Source organism: Neolamprologus brichardi, chromosome 6 (genome assembly GCF_056152115.1).
Source record: "Neolamprologus brichardi isolate AB-2024 chromosome 6, ASM5615211v1, whole genome shotgun sequence".
Classification (NCBI taxonomy): Eukaryota; Metazoa; Chordata; class Actinopteri; order Cichliformes; family Cichlidae; genus Neolamprologus; species Neolamprologus brichardi.
Genome location: NC_142109.1, coordinates 14,752,632 through 14,771,346, shown reverse-complemented (window position 1 = coordinate 14,771,346; position 18,715 = coordinate 14,752,632). Strand labels below are relative to the sequence as shown.

At 40.8% G+C, this 18,715-nt stretch overlaps 1 protein-coding gene across 1 annotated transcript; it reads right to left on the bottom strand.

Annotated features, from left to right (window-relative positions):
* Window positions 1–501: 501 nt before the first annotated feature.
* dkk2 (dickkopf WNT signaling pathway inhibitor 2) lies at window positions 502–12,848 on the bottom strand. Its single transcript, XM_006787101.3, has 4 exons — window positions 12,587–12,848; window positions 4,368–4,518; window positions 3,720–3,857; window positions 502–2,522 (listed from the first exon to the last, which is right to left on the bottom strand). The coding sequence occupies exons 1-4, from the start codon at window positions 12,770–12,772 to the stop codon at window positions 2,272–2,274; spliced, it is 726 nt and encodes a 241-aa protein (XP_006787164.1). The 5' UTR covers window positions 12,773–12,848; the 3' UTR covers window positions 502–2,271.
* Between the last annotated feature and the right edge of the window lie 5,867 nt (window positions 12,849–18,715).

Genomic DNA, 18,715 nt, shown 5'->3' with positions numbered 1-18,715 from the left:
TAAAACTTTTTTTTTTTTTGTTTACATTTGTAATAGTTTGGTTTCAAATTATATAAGAGGAAACGACATGCCAAAACTCACCCCCTCCAAAGATTGCTATCAGTGTAACAAAGCAAACATTTCAAAGATTTATGCATGAAGATATTTGAAAGACCATTTATTTAACACAGATTATTTTAACAACAGCGAATGTAAAATAACTTTTAATAATAAATATAACTTTGCTTTTATTTATAAAAATAAAATAATGTCCACACCTTTAATATCTAAAGTAAGATTTTCAGGGGCAAAGCCTGAATAAATTGGAGGGTCATGTCAGGAAGTGCATTCAGCATCTTTGCCAGATCAAATATCCGTTGGCTGTCCCAACCCCTCGGGGAAAGGGTTTTTTTTTTTTAGCTATCAAAATGCATTATACGGTGTTTAATTTCCTGTTGTCATTGTAAGAATTCAGCATAAGAAGCAACGCGATAAGCAAAAACAAGGCCCGTGTACTAGGAATACAAAATACATTCTTTTATTAATTCATCTTTGTAAATACATGAAACAGATCAATGCAGTGAATTCACAGAAACATCATTTCGTTGGATGCAAATCTTGAAACCATTTACACACAATTTACACAACACATTTTGGAATTTGATGCTCCCTATTTTAGGAACCATCCTTTTGATGCATTCAGTTTGTGATATCAGTCCATTCTATCTAAGCCTTTACCCCTTATCTACACCCACAACGTTTATCGATTTCAGTCTATCCAACTGTGCTTGTTTCTTCTGACATTACTCTTCTCACCTAGATCATTTTGCTATAACTTTTAGGATTCCTTTGTTATTATATGTACATGATATACATTGGTTCTTAAATACATTTGCTTTGCTTCCAGTCTATTTACAATATTAGAGCTTATTGATATTTTAATGGTTACAAAATATATGTACTTGATGCTCTAAAAAATGTCTTAAAGTGAAAGGAGGCAAATGTTATATTGATTTGTAGGTAATGAGTGGTTATTTAAAGCACTGACACCAGGGGAGAAAAAGCATTGCTTCACATCCATTACACCATAAAACTCAATATTTCATCAAAAGAAAGTATGCAGTCATATTTTAAAAGCAGAAAACTAAAGAGGGCTGTGTGCCATCAACAAGCCATTCGTTTTAACTGCAGTTCTCTTTAAAAACATCGGATTTGTGGAGCATTTTTGTAAATCTAATCAATCCTCTCACATCTCCATTTCTACTGGCTTTCTAAAGGGAAAAATTGCGACTCCAACATATCCCTGAATCCCGTTTGTATGATTTGAAAAGCAGAACCATTCCGGTATTGAAACCACCAAGTCTGCAGCAAAGGACTACCTCAGTGCAAACAGTTTTAACCCGCACAGTTGTATCACAATAGATTACAGCTGTATCCTACATCAAACAAGATTCCCACAATGAATACAATACTTTATCTCTCTTCTTGTGGCTAAAAATAGGGCAACAAGCGAATGCCCCAGACGAAACTCATCATTCCAAAGCAAATGTTCTTTGTGTCTTTGGTGTAAGAGGCACACACACACATCAGCGAATGTATATTTGTTCTTTGGACATTGTTGCTGGTTGTAAATGCTTTGCGTAGCAAAAGCTGGGTTCGATCTTAAAATAAGTACTAAAGTTGGCAAACAGACAGTATAACATGCCAAAATTCTGATCCTATGAGTGTCACATGCAACATTATTTAAAGCTAACTGACTTCAGAGTTTGGTAGAGCATGTACTATTCAGTAAAAATATGGCTTTTGTGTTAATAGTCCTTCAGCTTCGAATATCATAAGCTGGAGGTTTAAGGAAAGACTGCTATGACTGTTACTTCTATCTACAAAAAGTCCACACCTATCACAGCATCAGCTGACAAACTCTGTGGTTCCCTGATATTCATAAGAATGTGTAAAAGGTTGGTTTTTCTTTTGGGAGGGGATAGCATCCTATAAGCTCACTAATCTCTCAAAACCGTGAGTGTGTTCGTGTGTGTGCGTGTGTGTGCGTGTGTGTGAGGGTGCGTGGTTGTTATGTGGGGTGCAGGGATGGACCACTCACAGAGAACACATTAAAGCATTCCCATTTGCCCTCCGTTTGCAGAATAGCGAGCCTGAAGCCGCATCTGTTCTGTCTCTTGTCAGTCTCTGTCTTTTCCTTCTTTTCAGTACCGCCACAACACATCCTTAAAAAAAAAATCCCCTCACACATGGAGACGGAGGCCTTTAAGCCGACAACAGCTGCCTCCTGCTTCAGATCTTCTGGCACATGTGGAGTCTGGACTTGGACGAAGAGGTGGCGTCTTTCCACACCTTGCAGGAGAGGCCCTTGGCACAGTCACAGCGCTGGAAGAGTTCCAAGCCGTGAGTGCCTTTCTTCCTCTGCTTGGTGCACACTTCTCCCTGCCTCAGCACCGGTTTGCAGATTTTTGTCCAGAAATGGCGGGCGCAGCAGTAGCCGTCCGAGCAATCGGAAGAACGCAAGCACGGGTCACCCTCGTGACCTAGAGGAAGAAAGCAATAAAAATATATGAGCAGTGATAAACCGACAAACAATAAAATGCAAACTTTGCATTAAACTGGCATATTTGCACTTGGAAAAACATAAACCAAAAAAAAAAGCATGTTCACATATCAATGTTTAATACTGTTTTTAAATTGCAGGTCAACAGCAAAAAACAGCCATGTTTTGCTAATTAAACAAAAAATATCAACAGCTGACTGATTCAATATAATAATAATTTCCATATGTCTAAATATGTTTTTTTTTTAAACCCTCTTTTTAATAGGCTGTCTGTATATATCTAACACACTTGCCTGACTGAATCTTTATAGATCAACAATCGCTAGAATTGCGTGAAACACTTTTACTTGCAGGCCTGTGACACAGTTTACCAGAAGCCGCATTATCATCCAATCCAGTCATCCTGTTTCCCTGACAAACCCCACTTTGCTGACTAGTTATTCCATTATTCCATCAGTGTGATGGACTGCTAAGTCAGACTGTTTTCCACTGGTTTAACATCACTGAGTTTCTGGGTTGAGTTTATTCAAGTGGCAACCTGCACCAGCCTATTATAATGTAATAATGTGTAAGGAGAGCGGGTGAGTCAAGTACAAGTAAAACCAAATGGCCTCATTTATGGCAGATTTAAGTAGTGCTCTTATTTCCACGATCATTTTAGCATTGAAGCCTTGAGGGCGTATTTATAGTATAGTAATATAAGTGTCTTATTAAACAGATTACTATATTGATAATCCATTACTTGGCTTAAATCAGGTGACATGAATGCTAAGAACAGGTCTCTGTGAGTTATTTGCCTTAATTATGCCAAAGTTGCATTTTGTGGATAAAACTGGTGTATCATGGAAGGTGTCCTATCAATGAGACTATTTGTATGGATTTAAGTAAGTGCAGAAACAGCAAAGGCATTGTGTTTTTTCTTTCCTTCTGGGATCTCCACGATTAGCTTGAGACACAGACACATGGGCAGAGGGGAAATGAGGGGCATATTTTGGTGCACTGCAATACCCATGAGTACTTTAGGGGTTTCTTAAAGTTGACAAGAAAACAATTCAGCAAGACCAGGATAGGAGAGGGACAGAGCAAATCTAATATTAGAGGAAAAACAATGATGATAAAGGATAATGTCTTGATATCACTCGGTTCATACTGGACATGCTTTGCTGTCAGATCTCACCTTTTAGAGAATGCTTGGCCTGTCCCTTTCCATTCTTCCCACCCTTCCAGCCGTGGTCTTTGGAGGAGAGCTTGATATGTTCATCTAATGGTGAGATGTGAGGCGAGATCACGCTTTCAGAGATGGGGACACAAATGACTGTAAAAACAGGAGAAACATATATAGTTAACAAAAACGCCAATGCTGCTTAGTTTTTCAGGAAAACATGGCACAGGCTGTTAAAGCTGAGCACATTAGCCTCTGTGAAAGGTCTCTTAAATGGATGCTTTCAGTGCATAATGCAAAGAACTCCTATATGTGTTAGTGAGCTATGTTGATTTTAAACAAAGAGCAGTTTCAGCGCAGCCTCTGCACACATTCACGCTATTCACACTACAACATGTGACCACTGATTCCTAACCTCTGGGCCTCAATTGAATACAGTTCAGCTATAGTTCAGGATTCTGTCTGAAAGCATGTGTTCAACATTATTTCAATATATTGGCTCTATAACTAAGACCCGCTTTTTCAAGAACATTTGAATAAAACCAGAAATCGAATTTTCACGATAGTGCCCCGCAGTCATAACGTAATTGAAACTGAAATGCGCTACAATCATGCACGTGTGTGTGTGTGCGTGTGTGTGTGTGTGTGTGTGTGTATTCGTACAGTTACTGCAGCGGTTGCCGGGGCAGCACATAGCATCTCGATGACAGCGCTTCTTCCTCCTGCGACAGGTGAGGCAACGAGAAGGAGCCTGTTGAGGGTTGTGGCAGTAGCTGCCCACGCTGCACTCCTTGTCATTGCTGCAAGGGTACACCTGGATAGAGAGAGAAGATGTTATGTCCAAATATCTGTCTACCCAGTTTATGAAAGATCCTGTTATGTTGCGTGACTTCCTGGCAGCAGAATTTCGTATGATTGCCGTGGACAGCCCGATCTAAAAACCATGCCTCACATAACTTCCATTGGTGAGGCGATGTGTTTAATTGAAATGCTCCCTGATGCAGTTTGAGCTATGCTGATGCCAGTTCAGTTGCAGGTTAATTACCCACTTACTTCAGTTATGTTAAAAGCACATTAAAAGTGCGCGCAAGTCCTTAAAACACATTTTATGAAAAAATAAACAGAAAATGCTGCCTTTTGATATTTGACTTTGATGTATTTGCCTCAAGCAATATAAAGCACATGCACATATGGCTGCAGTGTAAACACAATTCCCTTAATTGCATCTGCAGGGTTGTTATTTTCTTCTTTAGAAAGGCGCACATCAGGCCAGAGTCAGAAAGTACCCATTGGACATGCGGTTCCCTTGGCAACACTGATCCTGTCAGCATCCGAACTCATGAAAAAGCCTCTTTTTACTGGGCCAGTGGAACATCTTGAGATGGTAAACTAATCTGTTATCTCCACCCTGTATTTTTAATTTAACATGGCATATATTTTCTTGTAAAGATTTTGTGTCTCCCACATGTCATCACCCTCTGAATGTCTACAGAGTGCTGTGGTGCACATGGCAACACTGTTTAAAAGCGTTAAAGCTGATAGTTTTTTGCTCAAAGTATTGCAATACCTTTCCTATACCTTTCCAAAAGTCACGGCTGTGGCAAGCTAAAACAGTCAAGCCAAATTAATTTCACGTTACATCCAGGGGTCTTTGCAGAAACCCCTGATAACAAGAACACCTGATCCACCCCTGCAAAGGTGGTAGGTCTGTTCTTTCTAACCTGCAGCTGGGTCTTCAATTACTTTGCAAAATTATTGATTTAAGCTGTTCAACAAAGTTTCGTTTGGACCAAATACAGGACCTAGGAAAGAGCGAACTGAAGCCCAGGAGTTGTGTTTATTCGCTGTGTTGCAGCTGGTTGCTAATGTACATGCCAGTGTCTGGTTGGTAGGTAAGCTTCTTGCATATTTTCCACCCTCTCATGAGCTAATCAGCAGCATTTCCCATTGCTAGTCACCTCAGAGTTGAGATTAGTTTAACATGTCACCTACCCACTTTGTGTCGCTTATTTCTCTGGTTCCCCCAGTTGTTAATTCTACTTTCTGATTTCTAGCTGGATTTTGATTGAAATACAGCAAATTGATATTTCTGAAAAGTAAGTTTAAAAACATGTGTTATTGTTTTGCAAACCGAAGCTAAATTCCGCTCACTTTCTTTGTAATTACTGGGTGGCCCAAAAGACCCAAAAGCTTAGCAAATTAACCCAAGAGTATCCAAGTAAATGGCTAGATACCAGTGGGGGTATGTGGTGAAACATATTGTTCAGTTTGTTGTTTGTAGATTGTTTGTTTTGGGTGCAATTACTACCGGCTGCGGTCCTTCTATACCAAGTTTAAGGGGAAAATATGCTGTAGGGATTAACTCGTCTATTACTGGATGTTTCTTCTCTTTTTTTTCCGTGGCCAAACAATACAGCTATTAAAATGACCAAACCAAGGCAAACCACTTCAGTTTCTCCCTAACTGCTCACAGGCTTAATGGGGCTACGTTTCAGTAGCCAATCACGCTCCTTTACAGTTCATTTGCCTTTGTTTTTGCTTTAGCATTTCTTGTTTTTACACCAGCCTGAGAAATATTATGTAGCCAAGTACACAAGAGCTTTTACGTCTTTTCCCTAATGAAGGGACCACACAAAGAAGGCATAAAACTAACTATCCGTAGCAGTGAGAAGTGCAATTAAACCCAAGCTCAGTCTTCTGATAACAAGCGTGTACACCGACATGAGACTCTCTTTATTGGAACAACTGTCTTGATATAATTCCATACACATGCAAGTCCCATTGTCATTAGACTTGGAGCAGGAGCAAAGGAGTTTGGTGCAAATTGTAACACAAATCAAAGAACTTTGCTGACAAATGGAATAATGTCACAAATTTGAGCCGAACTCATCAACGCAGGGGGACATTTTAAACAGCTGCAGGAAAGGCTCACATCCACATCTGAAGGGACACACACACACACACACACACACACACACACACACACACACACACACGAAAGAGAAAGTTCAGGTCACTGTGTTTCTGCACATCATTCTTTTATTTCCAACCATTCGCTTTAATTTGGAGGATAAGCTAAGATATGAAGTGGACCACATCTTTGCACAACCGAACACCTATCCACGCATAACACCAAAGCTAAGATCAAGTGGAATCTACTATTAATCACGTTCGCTGGAGACAGACATAAGCGCACAACGTTTTGGTGGCGCTCCGCTGCCAACACAACATCCACATTTCCCTGGCACTGCATTGACAGATTTGATTTATTTGGTTTACCACTGACAAACATGGAAGAGTCAACATGGGAGTGAACATAAAAGAGGTTTAAATCAGAGGAAAATCATTACAGCCGCAGTAAATATAACAAACTCCTTTTGGGGGTATGAAGGTCAGTACAGAGAGGTCTACCATCCCCAAGAGAGCGGGCGCCGTTCCAGACGTCGATGTACACCACATGTTTAAATCAGTAATCGACAATATCAATATTTCAGCACATTAAAAGTTGTTACTCATGTGCTTTAGCTTCAGAAAGTGAACAAGATTAGACTTGCTGGAGGTTTGCCATGCTGACTTTCTCAGAATGGAAACACATGGATGCAATGATAGCTGTAGAAAAATGAGCTGAAATATTCAGCTGAACGCTCATCTATCATTATGACAGATTCCCATAATGGAAATGATTAACATTTCTGATGAAAGCAACAAATCCTTGGTGCTTTATGGATTCCCAAAATTTCTTAATTACTACAAGGTTAAGAACTGCTGTCAGGATGTGGAGAGGTCATATTTGTGCGTAAGCAGGAGGAAACGCTGAAAATTTCACCTCATCGATTGTTAAGATACAAACCCGCCCTGCCAGCACTTCTGAAGCTCATTAATAAACACAGTATGGACTTTTCCCAGCTCCCAGTCTTTGTACTAAGCCAAACTAATAACCTCCTGGCTTCACCTCTCTATTTAACGTACATTAAGTCGGCATTGATTCCTCAACACAAACAAGCCCAAACTGTTCCTCTCAGGTTTTTACAAACTACTGCTGTTATAATGAGAAATAAACTTTCCCGCTCAACTGTGGAGTTCAGTTTCTCTGCAAGCTCCACTTTTAAAGAAATACGGACATTGCCGTGGACTCTCAAGAAAAGAATTTGCTGGAAATGTGGACTGAACAGAAGTTCAAGTTTTCTTTTTCTCTCCTGACAAGAAAAAAATTCTGGTTATCTAAAGAAGACAAATGGATCCAGACGTGCAGCAGTACTTCATACTACCTGCATTCAAACCTATCTGTCTTTCTGAGCTAGCAGGTTTGCATCGATCACAGTACATGGGGCACTGTGGGAATGGGGCTCACCTCTTCCATCATGTCTCAAACTGCAAGACAATCCTTTAAAACCCAATGATACGAGGCCGGCCCCCTAAATCACAGCTGATAAACTTGCCTTATCTTGTCATGTTTTAAAACGCCTCTTTTGCAACATCTGAGGGACAGGGTTTCATTTGGGATGCATCTTATTAATCTCATATCTCTTTTTTTCCCCTGTTGCTCCCTTATTTTTCCTTAGACAGCCTAGCAACATAAAAGAAGAGCCTTGGATCCTGCATAGGAAGTGGGTTGAGCGCTCTGTACTGTGCAGCCTCTCATGGCATGCTGGTGAGACGATAAAGGAAGAGACAGACGGAGGGCAATAAGGGAAGCCCCCGGCCCTGTCTCGTGTTGCTCTCGTGCTGGTAAAGCTCCTCGGCTTTGAAGAGGAACCTTAAATGTGCGGGAGCAACAATCTCCAAGGGATTTACTGCAGGATATACAGGGCTTTGAACCCTCTCTGCCAGTCTTTGGATCCCCTATTTACCTCTCTACAGTCATTCCAAAGTGCTGATATAATTCAACGGAAGAGCCTGGTAATGCATAAAAAAAAATAACACCAAGAATGTCTCCTCTCCTCTATATCTAAAACCCAGGCAGAACCAGAACCAGTATGAACGCTGGAAAGCAGCAGTGGAACAACATAACAGAAGGGTAATTTAAGCCCTTAGACTCCAGCTCTTTATGATCAACTGACAAAAAAGCAAAAAAAAAAAAAAGGTAATGTGAGAGAATAACAGACAAGAGGTTGGGTTGGTGGTGGATGGGCCAACAAAATAAAGGGCCAACATCAGCTGACAGGTTTGTTGGTTTGTTTTTTGTTTGTTTTTGTTTTGTTTTTTTAATAAAATGGCTACAGACTTGTGTTTTTATTCTTATGGTCTGGGCGATGAAGCTCAAACTTGCCAAAAACTGTATATAAAAAAAAAAAGAAGTGAATTGAATTCTTCATCTATTTTGAACATTTTCTAAGATATATTGAAGCATCAGATCAGATAGCACATGAGGGCATGGAGAAATGGTGTATTTTATTGCTTCATTTGGAGCACTTGTAAACCTCACTGCTGAATGGAACGGTGATATTGACCTCCAATGCAAACACTAATAAAACGTAAGGCAGAACTGCAGTCTGCTGCAAATGGCAAAGATCACCTTTATGAACCATGACATTAGTGAAGGCTCTCTTTTTCATGTAACTATTGACTATAACATCCCTCTGCTACCCAAATCATTTTTAGCATCTTTTACAGTTTGTAAACACACTAAGTCAAAGAAATTTGCGTTATTTCCTTCCACTTATTTTGCCTGGAACAAAAAAAAAAGTTGCAGCAAAGCTAAAGCACTGTCTTAGGCATCCGCCCTCTTTGCTTTTTGTGCTCCTTCAGAGCTCCAGCTCATAACCTGAGGCAGTGAATGGTGTTAATGAGTGGCAGTGGCCTTAAAGAGTCAAACAAACAATGTCACTGAATAAACAAACTTCATATGCCCTGAAAGCACAGACGGCCGCTATCAGATAACATAGGGAAGACTGCACACAAGTCACTCATACAAACCATGTCCTCAGACACAACTCGGCCTCTTTCATCACTCAAAACACATGTGTTTATAACCATATCCCTTTGAGCAGTAGGATCCAGAGTCTCTAAAAACTAGGCCTTCCTTAAGTTAAGTATACATTCTGAGTTGATCTTAGTCATTGCACCCATAGCAAGGCTCACAGTCACTGTACGTGAGCGGTGTCTTCAAAGGCTATCGAGGGAAAGGGAAAAAGTGCTTGATGGTAATCTGGGAGGTATGCTGCTTTAAAAGGTGTAATCTTGTGAAATAAGAGGTGCACAGGGTCTCTTCTCTCATTAACAAGTCTAGTTACAGTTAAGGTGGTCTGCACACAAGAACCCTAATGGTTCCGGCTCAAGGGCCTCATGGCACCCGAGGGACCCACATGCTGGAAAACCTGCAGAACTGAAGACTAAAACACACATAAGCAGTCACACCTTTTCTTTCTCTCTTTCTCAGCTCATTAGGATTCTTGAACAATCATTTTTGGCTCGGGGAGAAAGGCTACATTTTAATAGAGAGTCTCAGGAGATTGCTTGTTAAAAGTAAACCCTCTGGTGAATTCAATAAAGCAACTAGTTAAGGCCGACTGACCGGCTGCTGTTTTACAGGCACGTTATGCACGAATGCCGCCAGAGTGTTGGTTCCCTTGTGGGTTCAGAGGTTACAGTGGTGAGCACTGCCTGCCCGTGCTATCCATTTCTGTTGGTTCCCTTCCAAGAAGCCCAGAGTGCCACCCACGAACACTGGCTGTCAAGGTCTTGGAGGTTTTGGCTTTGTCGGTTTTACTCCAGTCAGGCTGACGTGTAAGGGACGAGACAAAAGGAAAACACTCAGCTGTTTGCCCCGTCTGTACACGCAGGAATTCCTAACGCCTTTCCTGGTTTGTGCGTGATTAATGTCACCCTTATCACCAACCTTTGTCAGCAGCTACAGGAAATCAAAGCACATTACGTTGTCAAATGCTTCCTTTAACCCAAAAGCTTTGACCAACATTTCTTATATCCATCATCTGATGGGTACAAAACTAAATTACATCCTGGTTTCCTGCTACAGCCACTCGTCGTATTCCAATAATCTTCTATGAAGTGATGTAAAACCAACGTTTGGGGACATTCCTGGTAATTTTCAGAATAATTGTTAACCTTGAGTGAGTTTCAGGTCCCCAAACAGCTGTATTAAACCATGTAAAAGTAAAGTGAAGTACTGGAGAAAAACTGCATTTTAAAATAAAAATGGATACAGTGGTAAATTGTTCAGATTGTCTTTCACATAACTGGGGATTTCATATATCCCCGAACACTAATTTGCACACTACCCTCACCAGTTGTGGCAAACTCAGCAGTATTACAATGCATTCATAATACAACAGCACCAAAGTCTCCTCCTAAAACTGACGCCAAAAGAAAACTTGAGCCGACACTTGCCCTTTTCCCCAATCTTCACCCGAGCGCTAAACTGACATATGAAAGTAGAGAGGCACCTCAAAGATGGAAATATAGGATGCCAAAAGCCTCAATAATGGATTTTGTGTGTGTGTGTGTGTGTGTGTGTGTGTGTGTGTGTGTGTGTGTGTGTGTGTGTGTGTGTGTGTGTGTGTGTGTGTGTGTGTGTGTGTTTGTGTGTGTGTGTGTGTGTAATTGTGCAATCTAAGGTACAGATATTGCAGATTTACCCCAAAAAACTTGCAAAAACTGCATCCTGTTGTTCTCTTCTAAATTAATTGTGCTGGACACTTTTACTGAAACACAAAGTGAAACACAAATCAGACTTTGATTTATTCCACTATTTAATACAGCTATTTACAGATAGCCACTGCATGATGAGAGGCAGAAGGACAGTGCAGCTTGCTCACCATCGTCGAGCCACAAGTCTTCGCCAAGGCCGAGCTGCGGCTGTTTCTTTACCACTCTGGAAAACCTCATAAACGATATTAGCCATCCTGGTTTGGACCCACCACACCATGACATTATACTTTTGTAACAGTGTGGTGGTTTCTGCACACACATATTGTTTTCCCTCAGTCCACTCTTCCAAACCATTGCAAAGGCATTGAAGTAAGCAGACGCTCAAAATTGTGGTCTGGCACAACAGCTTTTCCATAATTTTTCTGTTTCAGTTCGATGCCTCCTTTTTCAAAACTAAGCATTTCACTGATATGCAAGACGATCAAAAAAGGCAAGGTGTACAGGCCAAATGCAAACGAAGCAGGTGAGACCACTGGAGGGAGGGGTGTCCTGGAGATGTGGCAGTGCCATCTATTGCTCGCACACTGTCTGCTATGCTTATTTTATACATACACGCCTGCCTTCCAAGATGACTTAAACATCCACCTCTCAGGAATTATTTGCTGGATTGTGAATTTTCCTGGCCAATCCACAGGTCTAGATGTTCACAGTTTTTTTAATCTCATATTTGCTCTCACAAGCACTCTCTACAGGAATCCACTTTGTTGAAACAGTGGGGATCGATACCCCTTTGAGTGGGTATAAAGTGGTTGGTAAGAGTGGCCCCACAGAATCTCATAATCCCAGCAAGCGCCTGGACCGCTTTAATGACGCGCGGATCCAGACAGAAAATTACCCCAAGTGTTAACTTTTTCTCACTTTTCTGACGGCATTAATGATTTACTGTGGAAGTGTACTGCACCCGACTGTGGCGTCAGGTTTGAAAGGCAATTAGGATTTATGAGGGGTCCAATCCTCCCAATTTCCAATAACGATCCACACATGACGCAGCTTTCTGAAGGTGTATATTACTATTTTACCCTTTAATTGTGCAAAGGAAAATGTTTCCCACTCAGCAAGCATAAATTGGAAAAGGGGAACTCGTGGAAGAAAAGTTATTGCTATTACGATTGTTTTTGTTGCATTTCATAAACTGTCTTCTTAGTAATACAGGGCAAAAAGTGCTCTGACATCTCCGCTGATATTTTTTCAGACAGTGAAATAACTGAAGTTACCTGGATGTTGTGTTTCTTGGTGACTGTTGCAGATCGGTTGGTTGCCGGTGTCGGTATTTCTTCCAACTGACCGGGTTTGATGGAATTCGCCTTCGGGCGCGCCTCTGATACCTGGGATGTCCCAGTCCTGAGCGCAGTGACGAGAAACACTACAACACAATATCTATTCCAAGCAGAGACGACCATCCTCAAAAAATACTGAAATATATGAAAAAAGAAAAAAATAATTTAGTAAAAAAGAAAAGAAAAATAAGTTTCTCAATGAGACGTGTGCGCCCTGGCAGTGTCCATGCGTCACGCTTGTCAGACTGCAGTACACACAGTGGTGGTGATGATGATGATGCCAAGTTTCTGGTCCTGAAAAGGTCAAATAATTAAAAGAAGGACTGCCATTGAAGATTATTTTAAAAGCAACGACACAAACAAACACGGGGAGCCAGGTGGACGAGTAAAAAAAATTATTATTTTTTGTATGAACCTAAACTGTTAAAATGCCGATGCTCTGAGGGTCAGACAGAAACTTGACAAGAGGTCTCCACTGTGCCTCAGTCTGGCTGCGAGTGAGCGCTTAGTCCTGTAGCCGGCTGTTTTATGATCTCGGATACTTTCTTTTTATAGGATTCTAATGAGTTTGCTTCCTCCGCCCCTATTCACAACTGACAAAGAATGAAACTGATCTGTGCGCTGCGCTGCTGCTCTCGCATTGTCGTCTGGACACCGGCACCAGGAGCTCCGTTGGGAAAAAGCTATAAAATTATACACTGTGTATTTTAACTGAGCACTTAACCCTTTTTTACTGCGATCACGCAAAGGAAACGGGAAGGGAAAAAGTCACTTTAGCGAGTCCAAAAAAGAAGGAGAAAAAAGGCTTTCTTTTGGAAGTGAGGTGGAACGCTTTACTTTAAAAAGAGAATTAATTTATCTGTCTGGGGAAAAATTTGTACCTGTGCTTAAAATTTAAAAACTGCCCCGCCAAATGTTAAAGAGAGAGAAAAAAGCAGCTTAGGGTTAACCAGCATTCCGGAATAACGTAGAATTAAAAAAAAAAAAATCTGATAACTATTGTTTTCTCCCTGGGAAAGACATCCCTCATGATGCAAGGGATGACGACGGTGATAAGGTTACTGATGCAAGAATTATAGAGGCTCCTTTGTTGTTACGAGTCTTGCATGGGGATAAATTATATTCATGTTGGTTAGATAATGTATTTCTTGGTACAATGGCTTCTTTCAGTTTTAGGCAGGTAGAGCAGACGTGAATAATTCACTCAGGGAGTGATTCATTGTCGTGATTTCGGTGATGTATTGCTCTTATTGTGCGCACTTTACATGCATAAAATAATGTGAGGTGCTTGGTCATGATCATTGATTATAGCGTTAAACATGATAACTTTCCAATGTGAACCACGTGCATGTAAATCAAACACAAAATTTAAAATAACAAAAAAAAAAAAAAAATAGCTGCCAGCAATCAAAATCATTTGCACACAATAGCTCACCTAATACTACTTTAGTCTTCACACAAGCTGGAAGCTTCTATTGAAGGCTGGAAGCCTGGCTGGGCAGGGATGAAACCAGAATACTGGTAAAGGCTTCTGACCTCAAAAGCGATCCATCACAGCCTCCAATTCAAAGTGTCAAGTTCTTTTGTCAGAGACAATGGGCGACCAACTGAACTGGGGAGTGGGAGGAAGTATTGGACTTGTCTGATGTAACTGTAGATGCGGAGGTGATACTATTTTAGCCTCTGTTGTCACCTGAGCGTGCACTGATTTACTAGACAGATGCTTTTACCAGAAACACATCTGAAAAGACCTCAGTCCATTTTCAGACAAGTTTAATGTGGGAAACAAGGTTTGGATAATTAATTGGAGTAAGTCTGCATTACATAAACTTGCACTGAGTAAATAGTTCAGTCACTGGGAAGTTTTTTTGTCCTTTGTGGGATAAATGGAAGATTATGTTCTTATGTTCAAATAACCATTGCAAAAAAAAAGAAAGAAAGAAAGAACGGAAGGAAGGAAAAAAAATACACAGAGCAAAAACTTTGATTTATTCCACAAACACTGGGTGGTGCCCAGCTGGACTTTGTCTGGCTTCATTATTCCTGATGAAACAGCTGAAAAAGTCCCGAAAGAGATGGCAAAATGGGCTGACAGTGAATCAGAGGACCAGAGCAAAGAGAGATGGGTTTGGTTGGTCTGCGGCATTTCAGACACAGTCATCAGTTTAATACATGCAAACAGGAAAGAAAGGACACTTCAAATGATAGTCTGCAGAAGCGTCAGAGGGGAGGAACACGGCGTGTTGATGCACTAGTGCTGATAAGTGTGGAAACATCTGCAGAAACCACAGCAGATTAAACGTGACGGTATCCTGCTGGAAGGAAGGTGATGTGAAGACTGAGGGCAGCAAAGCTTCTGGTCCATGACGGTGTGAGCATATTGCATGTTAGTGGATGTCACTGATAAGTGTAAGAAAAAAAAGATATTAAAAAAATAATATTTGAGTTGGGATTCACAGGGGGGGGGCGAGAGCAGGCTAAAGAAACTGGGCCAAAATCTGTGATTGCTGTCTTGGCTCTTTTAGTAGGAAATAGTTTCCCGTGGGATTATCTTGTGTTCTGACACGCTATCATCACCCGAGCCTCCACACGGTAACCACATTTGGACTATTATGCTGCTGTGTTAATACTTTAACAGAGGCAGATTCTCAAATGTTTAAGAATTTAAGCCGTCTGTAAAATCACAGCATAGAAAATATCACCTGTGAGTGACAACGGTGAAAGCAAAGCACAGCCGATTTGCACTTTGCACTTGAGGGAAGATTAAAAAGTGTATAGTGGAAATTAGAACCCATGCACACTAGACTGGATAAGGTCTTCCATCACTTTCAAACAACTTGGAGCTGGAGAAAAACTGATAAAAACTTTAAAATTATAGCCATGTTTACACTGGCTGAGGTAATCTGATTTTGCATATGCCCCAGTATAAAATAGAATTCATGGCAACTAGACAGTGTAATAGCTGTGGCCAGTTAGGTAAACACACATTTTAGGTCTTAGATACTCCAGACTAGACTGATTAAGACTTAAGATTACCATTTGTTGTTGCTGGACGCACTGTTCACCGGCTTTTGTGATCAAAAAATTAATTTTCTCGAAAGTCAAGCATTTGCCAGTTGTGCCAGATGTGTGTCAGCAAACAGAAGGAAGCTGACTGCAGGGAAGCAAACATGGATGCTAGCGTGTTTTGGGTTCCATGAACTGACGTTGCAAACTATTGTCATCTGTAAAATGAAATCTTATTTTTTTCATTATTATTTTACTTCATACAAGATTTCAGCTACTCAACATCCCTGGTCTCACTTGCGATATTTGGGGTTTGGTAATATACCAAAACTACTGTGAGAAGGCCAGTTGAGCAGCCACACGCATTTACAACTAAGTAATTCCGCAAAAATCTGTGCAGAATATGGTTTAGGATTGTCTTGGTGAAATCAGCAATGACACAACATAGGTTTTCTTACCTCCTGAAGTATGTGTTGTAGCAATTACTGGCAATTGCAAGCATAATCAGAGCTAAACTGTTTTTAATTAACCCAAACTCCCAAACTTAACGTCTCTTGCGTGGCCATTTTCTGGTTTTATGCTTATTAGTTTTGTTGCTACGTCACTTTACCCGTGACACAAATGTTTAGATGGAGAAAACTGATGTTTCACATCTTTTAAATCAACTCAGTTTTTCCCTTGTCTTAGTTTTTCTTCACCATCATTAAAGTCAATGTAACCACCAAGTTAAAACCTAAAATGAGGAAATCAGTGTTTTGTTTTGTTTTTTTAACTATTTGCCATGTTTCTCTTGATATGCACTGGAGTTGTGCCAGATGCGATGAAGAGTGCATTATACTGAAATGACACAGGTTCAAAATCAAATAAATTGGCACAACTACATCCGAGCAGTACGGTAATCTGTAGTTACAACATTTTACATCTTGTGTGTAGAACAATTTGGATTAACATTTTTGGATTACCATCAAAGCCGTTGTGGGTTTAAACTTTTGTGTAATTGAAGACAGTGTAAACCAGTTTCACTGTGCCTCACTGTGTCTGCTTCTTGTTAATAGATCACACAATCCATGAATGGTTTCACCTTCCCAGGCTTACCACCCACAACTATGCTTCATTACAACACATCAGTCAGTGTAGTGTAAGTCTGCCTTTGATTCGGGGTCATTCAGAAATTTGGGTGTTTATGTTCTGTCCGTAGTGCAGGATTTCCCGTAGTGGAGACCCAGCAACATATCTGTCATGCTTTGTCAGTGAGGTGGAGCTGAGTGAAAGACTGCCGCTGACTTTGATGTGGCTTATACAGAACATGCATATGGACTACACCCCACAATAGATGAACAATTTATCCAAGAGATTGTCTCTCCACTTTTTTTTTACACATCCAGCAGATGTGAGCTGGCCTGATGACGTGGGTCATGCGGCAGATGGCTCAACATTAGAACAGCCGGCCAAAAGGAAGCAAGTCTGGATCCAGCAAATTAAATGTTTGGACGTCACACACACACACAAAAAAAAACAACACATTGGCTTTGATTTCATTGAAGGTGACTGTTCTCATTTTTTATCACCAGCTTCCTTCAGGATGACATTAATGATGGATTATCTCGACATCTCTTCTCATAAAGAGCTGTTACCAAACACCATTTTGTTCCGCATATTCTATTGCTTAAGTTGTGTTTTTACAACAAAATTCCTAGTTTACATCTATCACTTGCAGAAATGATCCGGACAGTTTTTTTCTCTACTGTTTCAACTCTTTCCAAGTAAAAAAACATTCTGCTTTTAATAAAAGATGAGCCCCGTGACTGATGCTGGAGTTATCCAGAAATGAAGACTTTGGGATCAAAGAGTTTTCAAACTTAAGTGCATTCAGAGACAAACAGAGATGTTTTGCAGAGATACGTCTCGCAGTTCATCAGCTCTTCGTACGCTCTATTCTTTCCATTACTACACCGAACACATAAAGACTGATCAGTCCCTATTGCAATTATTCTTAAATCTTCTCTTGAATGCACTACTTCAAAATGTTTATGCTTCACTCTCCACAATTGTCATCAACCCTTACCAATAAGGATGGCTTGAAGATTCATTTTTCTGAAGCAGAAGTCAACAAAATCCCATATTTATTTTCCATATCCAACCTACAGTGGCTCTATAGGCCAGCAGTGAGGAGTCACTGCCATTTTGTAGCCTGCTCTTAGGTTTTCTTTTACCTTTCTTTAGGATTAAGGTTAAAATGTTCATTTAAAACTAAGGTCCAGGTTGAAGGCATAGGTCTGTGCAGGCAGAGACACCAAGACCTTCCAGAGGAACACCAAAGCGTTCCCGAGGCAGCCGTGGACGTGATCTCTTCAGTGAGTATTGTGTCTGCACTGGGGTTACCTCCCAGTAGGCCTGAGCTGTCTGAGACAGCTCAAGAGACGAATTGTGACTGTGCAGAATTGCATGCAGAGAATTTACATTATAATGTACCAACTATGCATGCTCCACAGGTGGCAGACCGCAGCAGAGTATAATCAAGGCATATGGCTAAAGCCTTGATTATACTCCGTTCTTGACACGGATATAGAGACCTGGAGACACCACAGCCGAGTAGTCATGCCTGTTATATATTTTTTTTAAGTCCACTTGAAGTCCCCTGCTTAATGTGGATGGCACTGTGTGTCGGTCAATGCTTATTCAATGACAACTGGACCAGAACAGGGAAGGGAGTAACAGTAGAGTTCAGGGGGAAAGGGAAAAGTGTAAAACAATGGTCACACTTTTCATCATTCTTAACACTCGCTTTCACTCTTTTTATGTTATAAATGGAACAGCATCTCACAGCTGACTGACAGCCCAACAACAGCACAAGCAAGAGTAGCCAAATGACCAGTTGTACCACATATTTTTGACACTGGCCCCATTTGGCAACAGACGCTCTGTGCAGGTAGATAGAGGAGCACTCTCTAGCTGCCTATGGACAGCCAGCATGCTACCAGTGCTGTACCATATTGGTCAAATATAAAGTCTCCTAGGACAACCCCCCTGAGGTCGCAAAGAACAGGCAGGCACATGAAT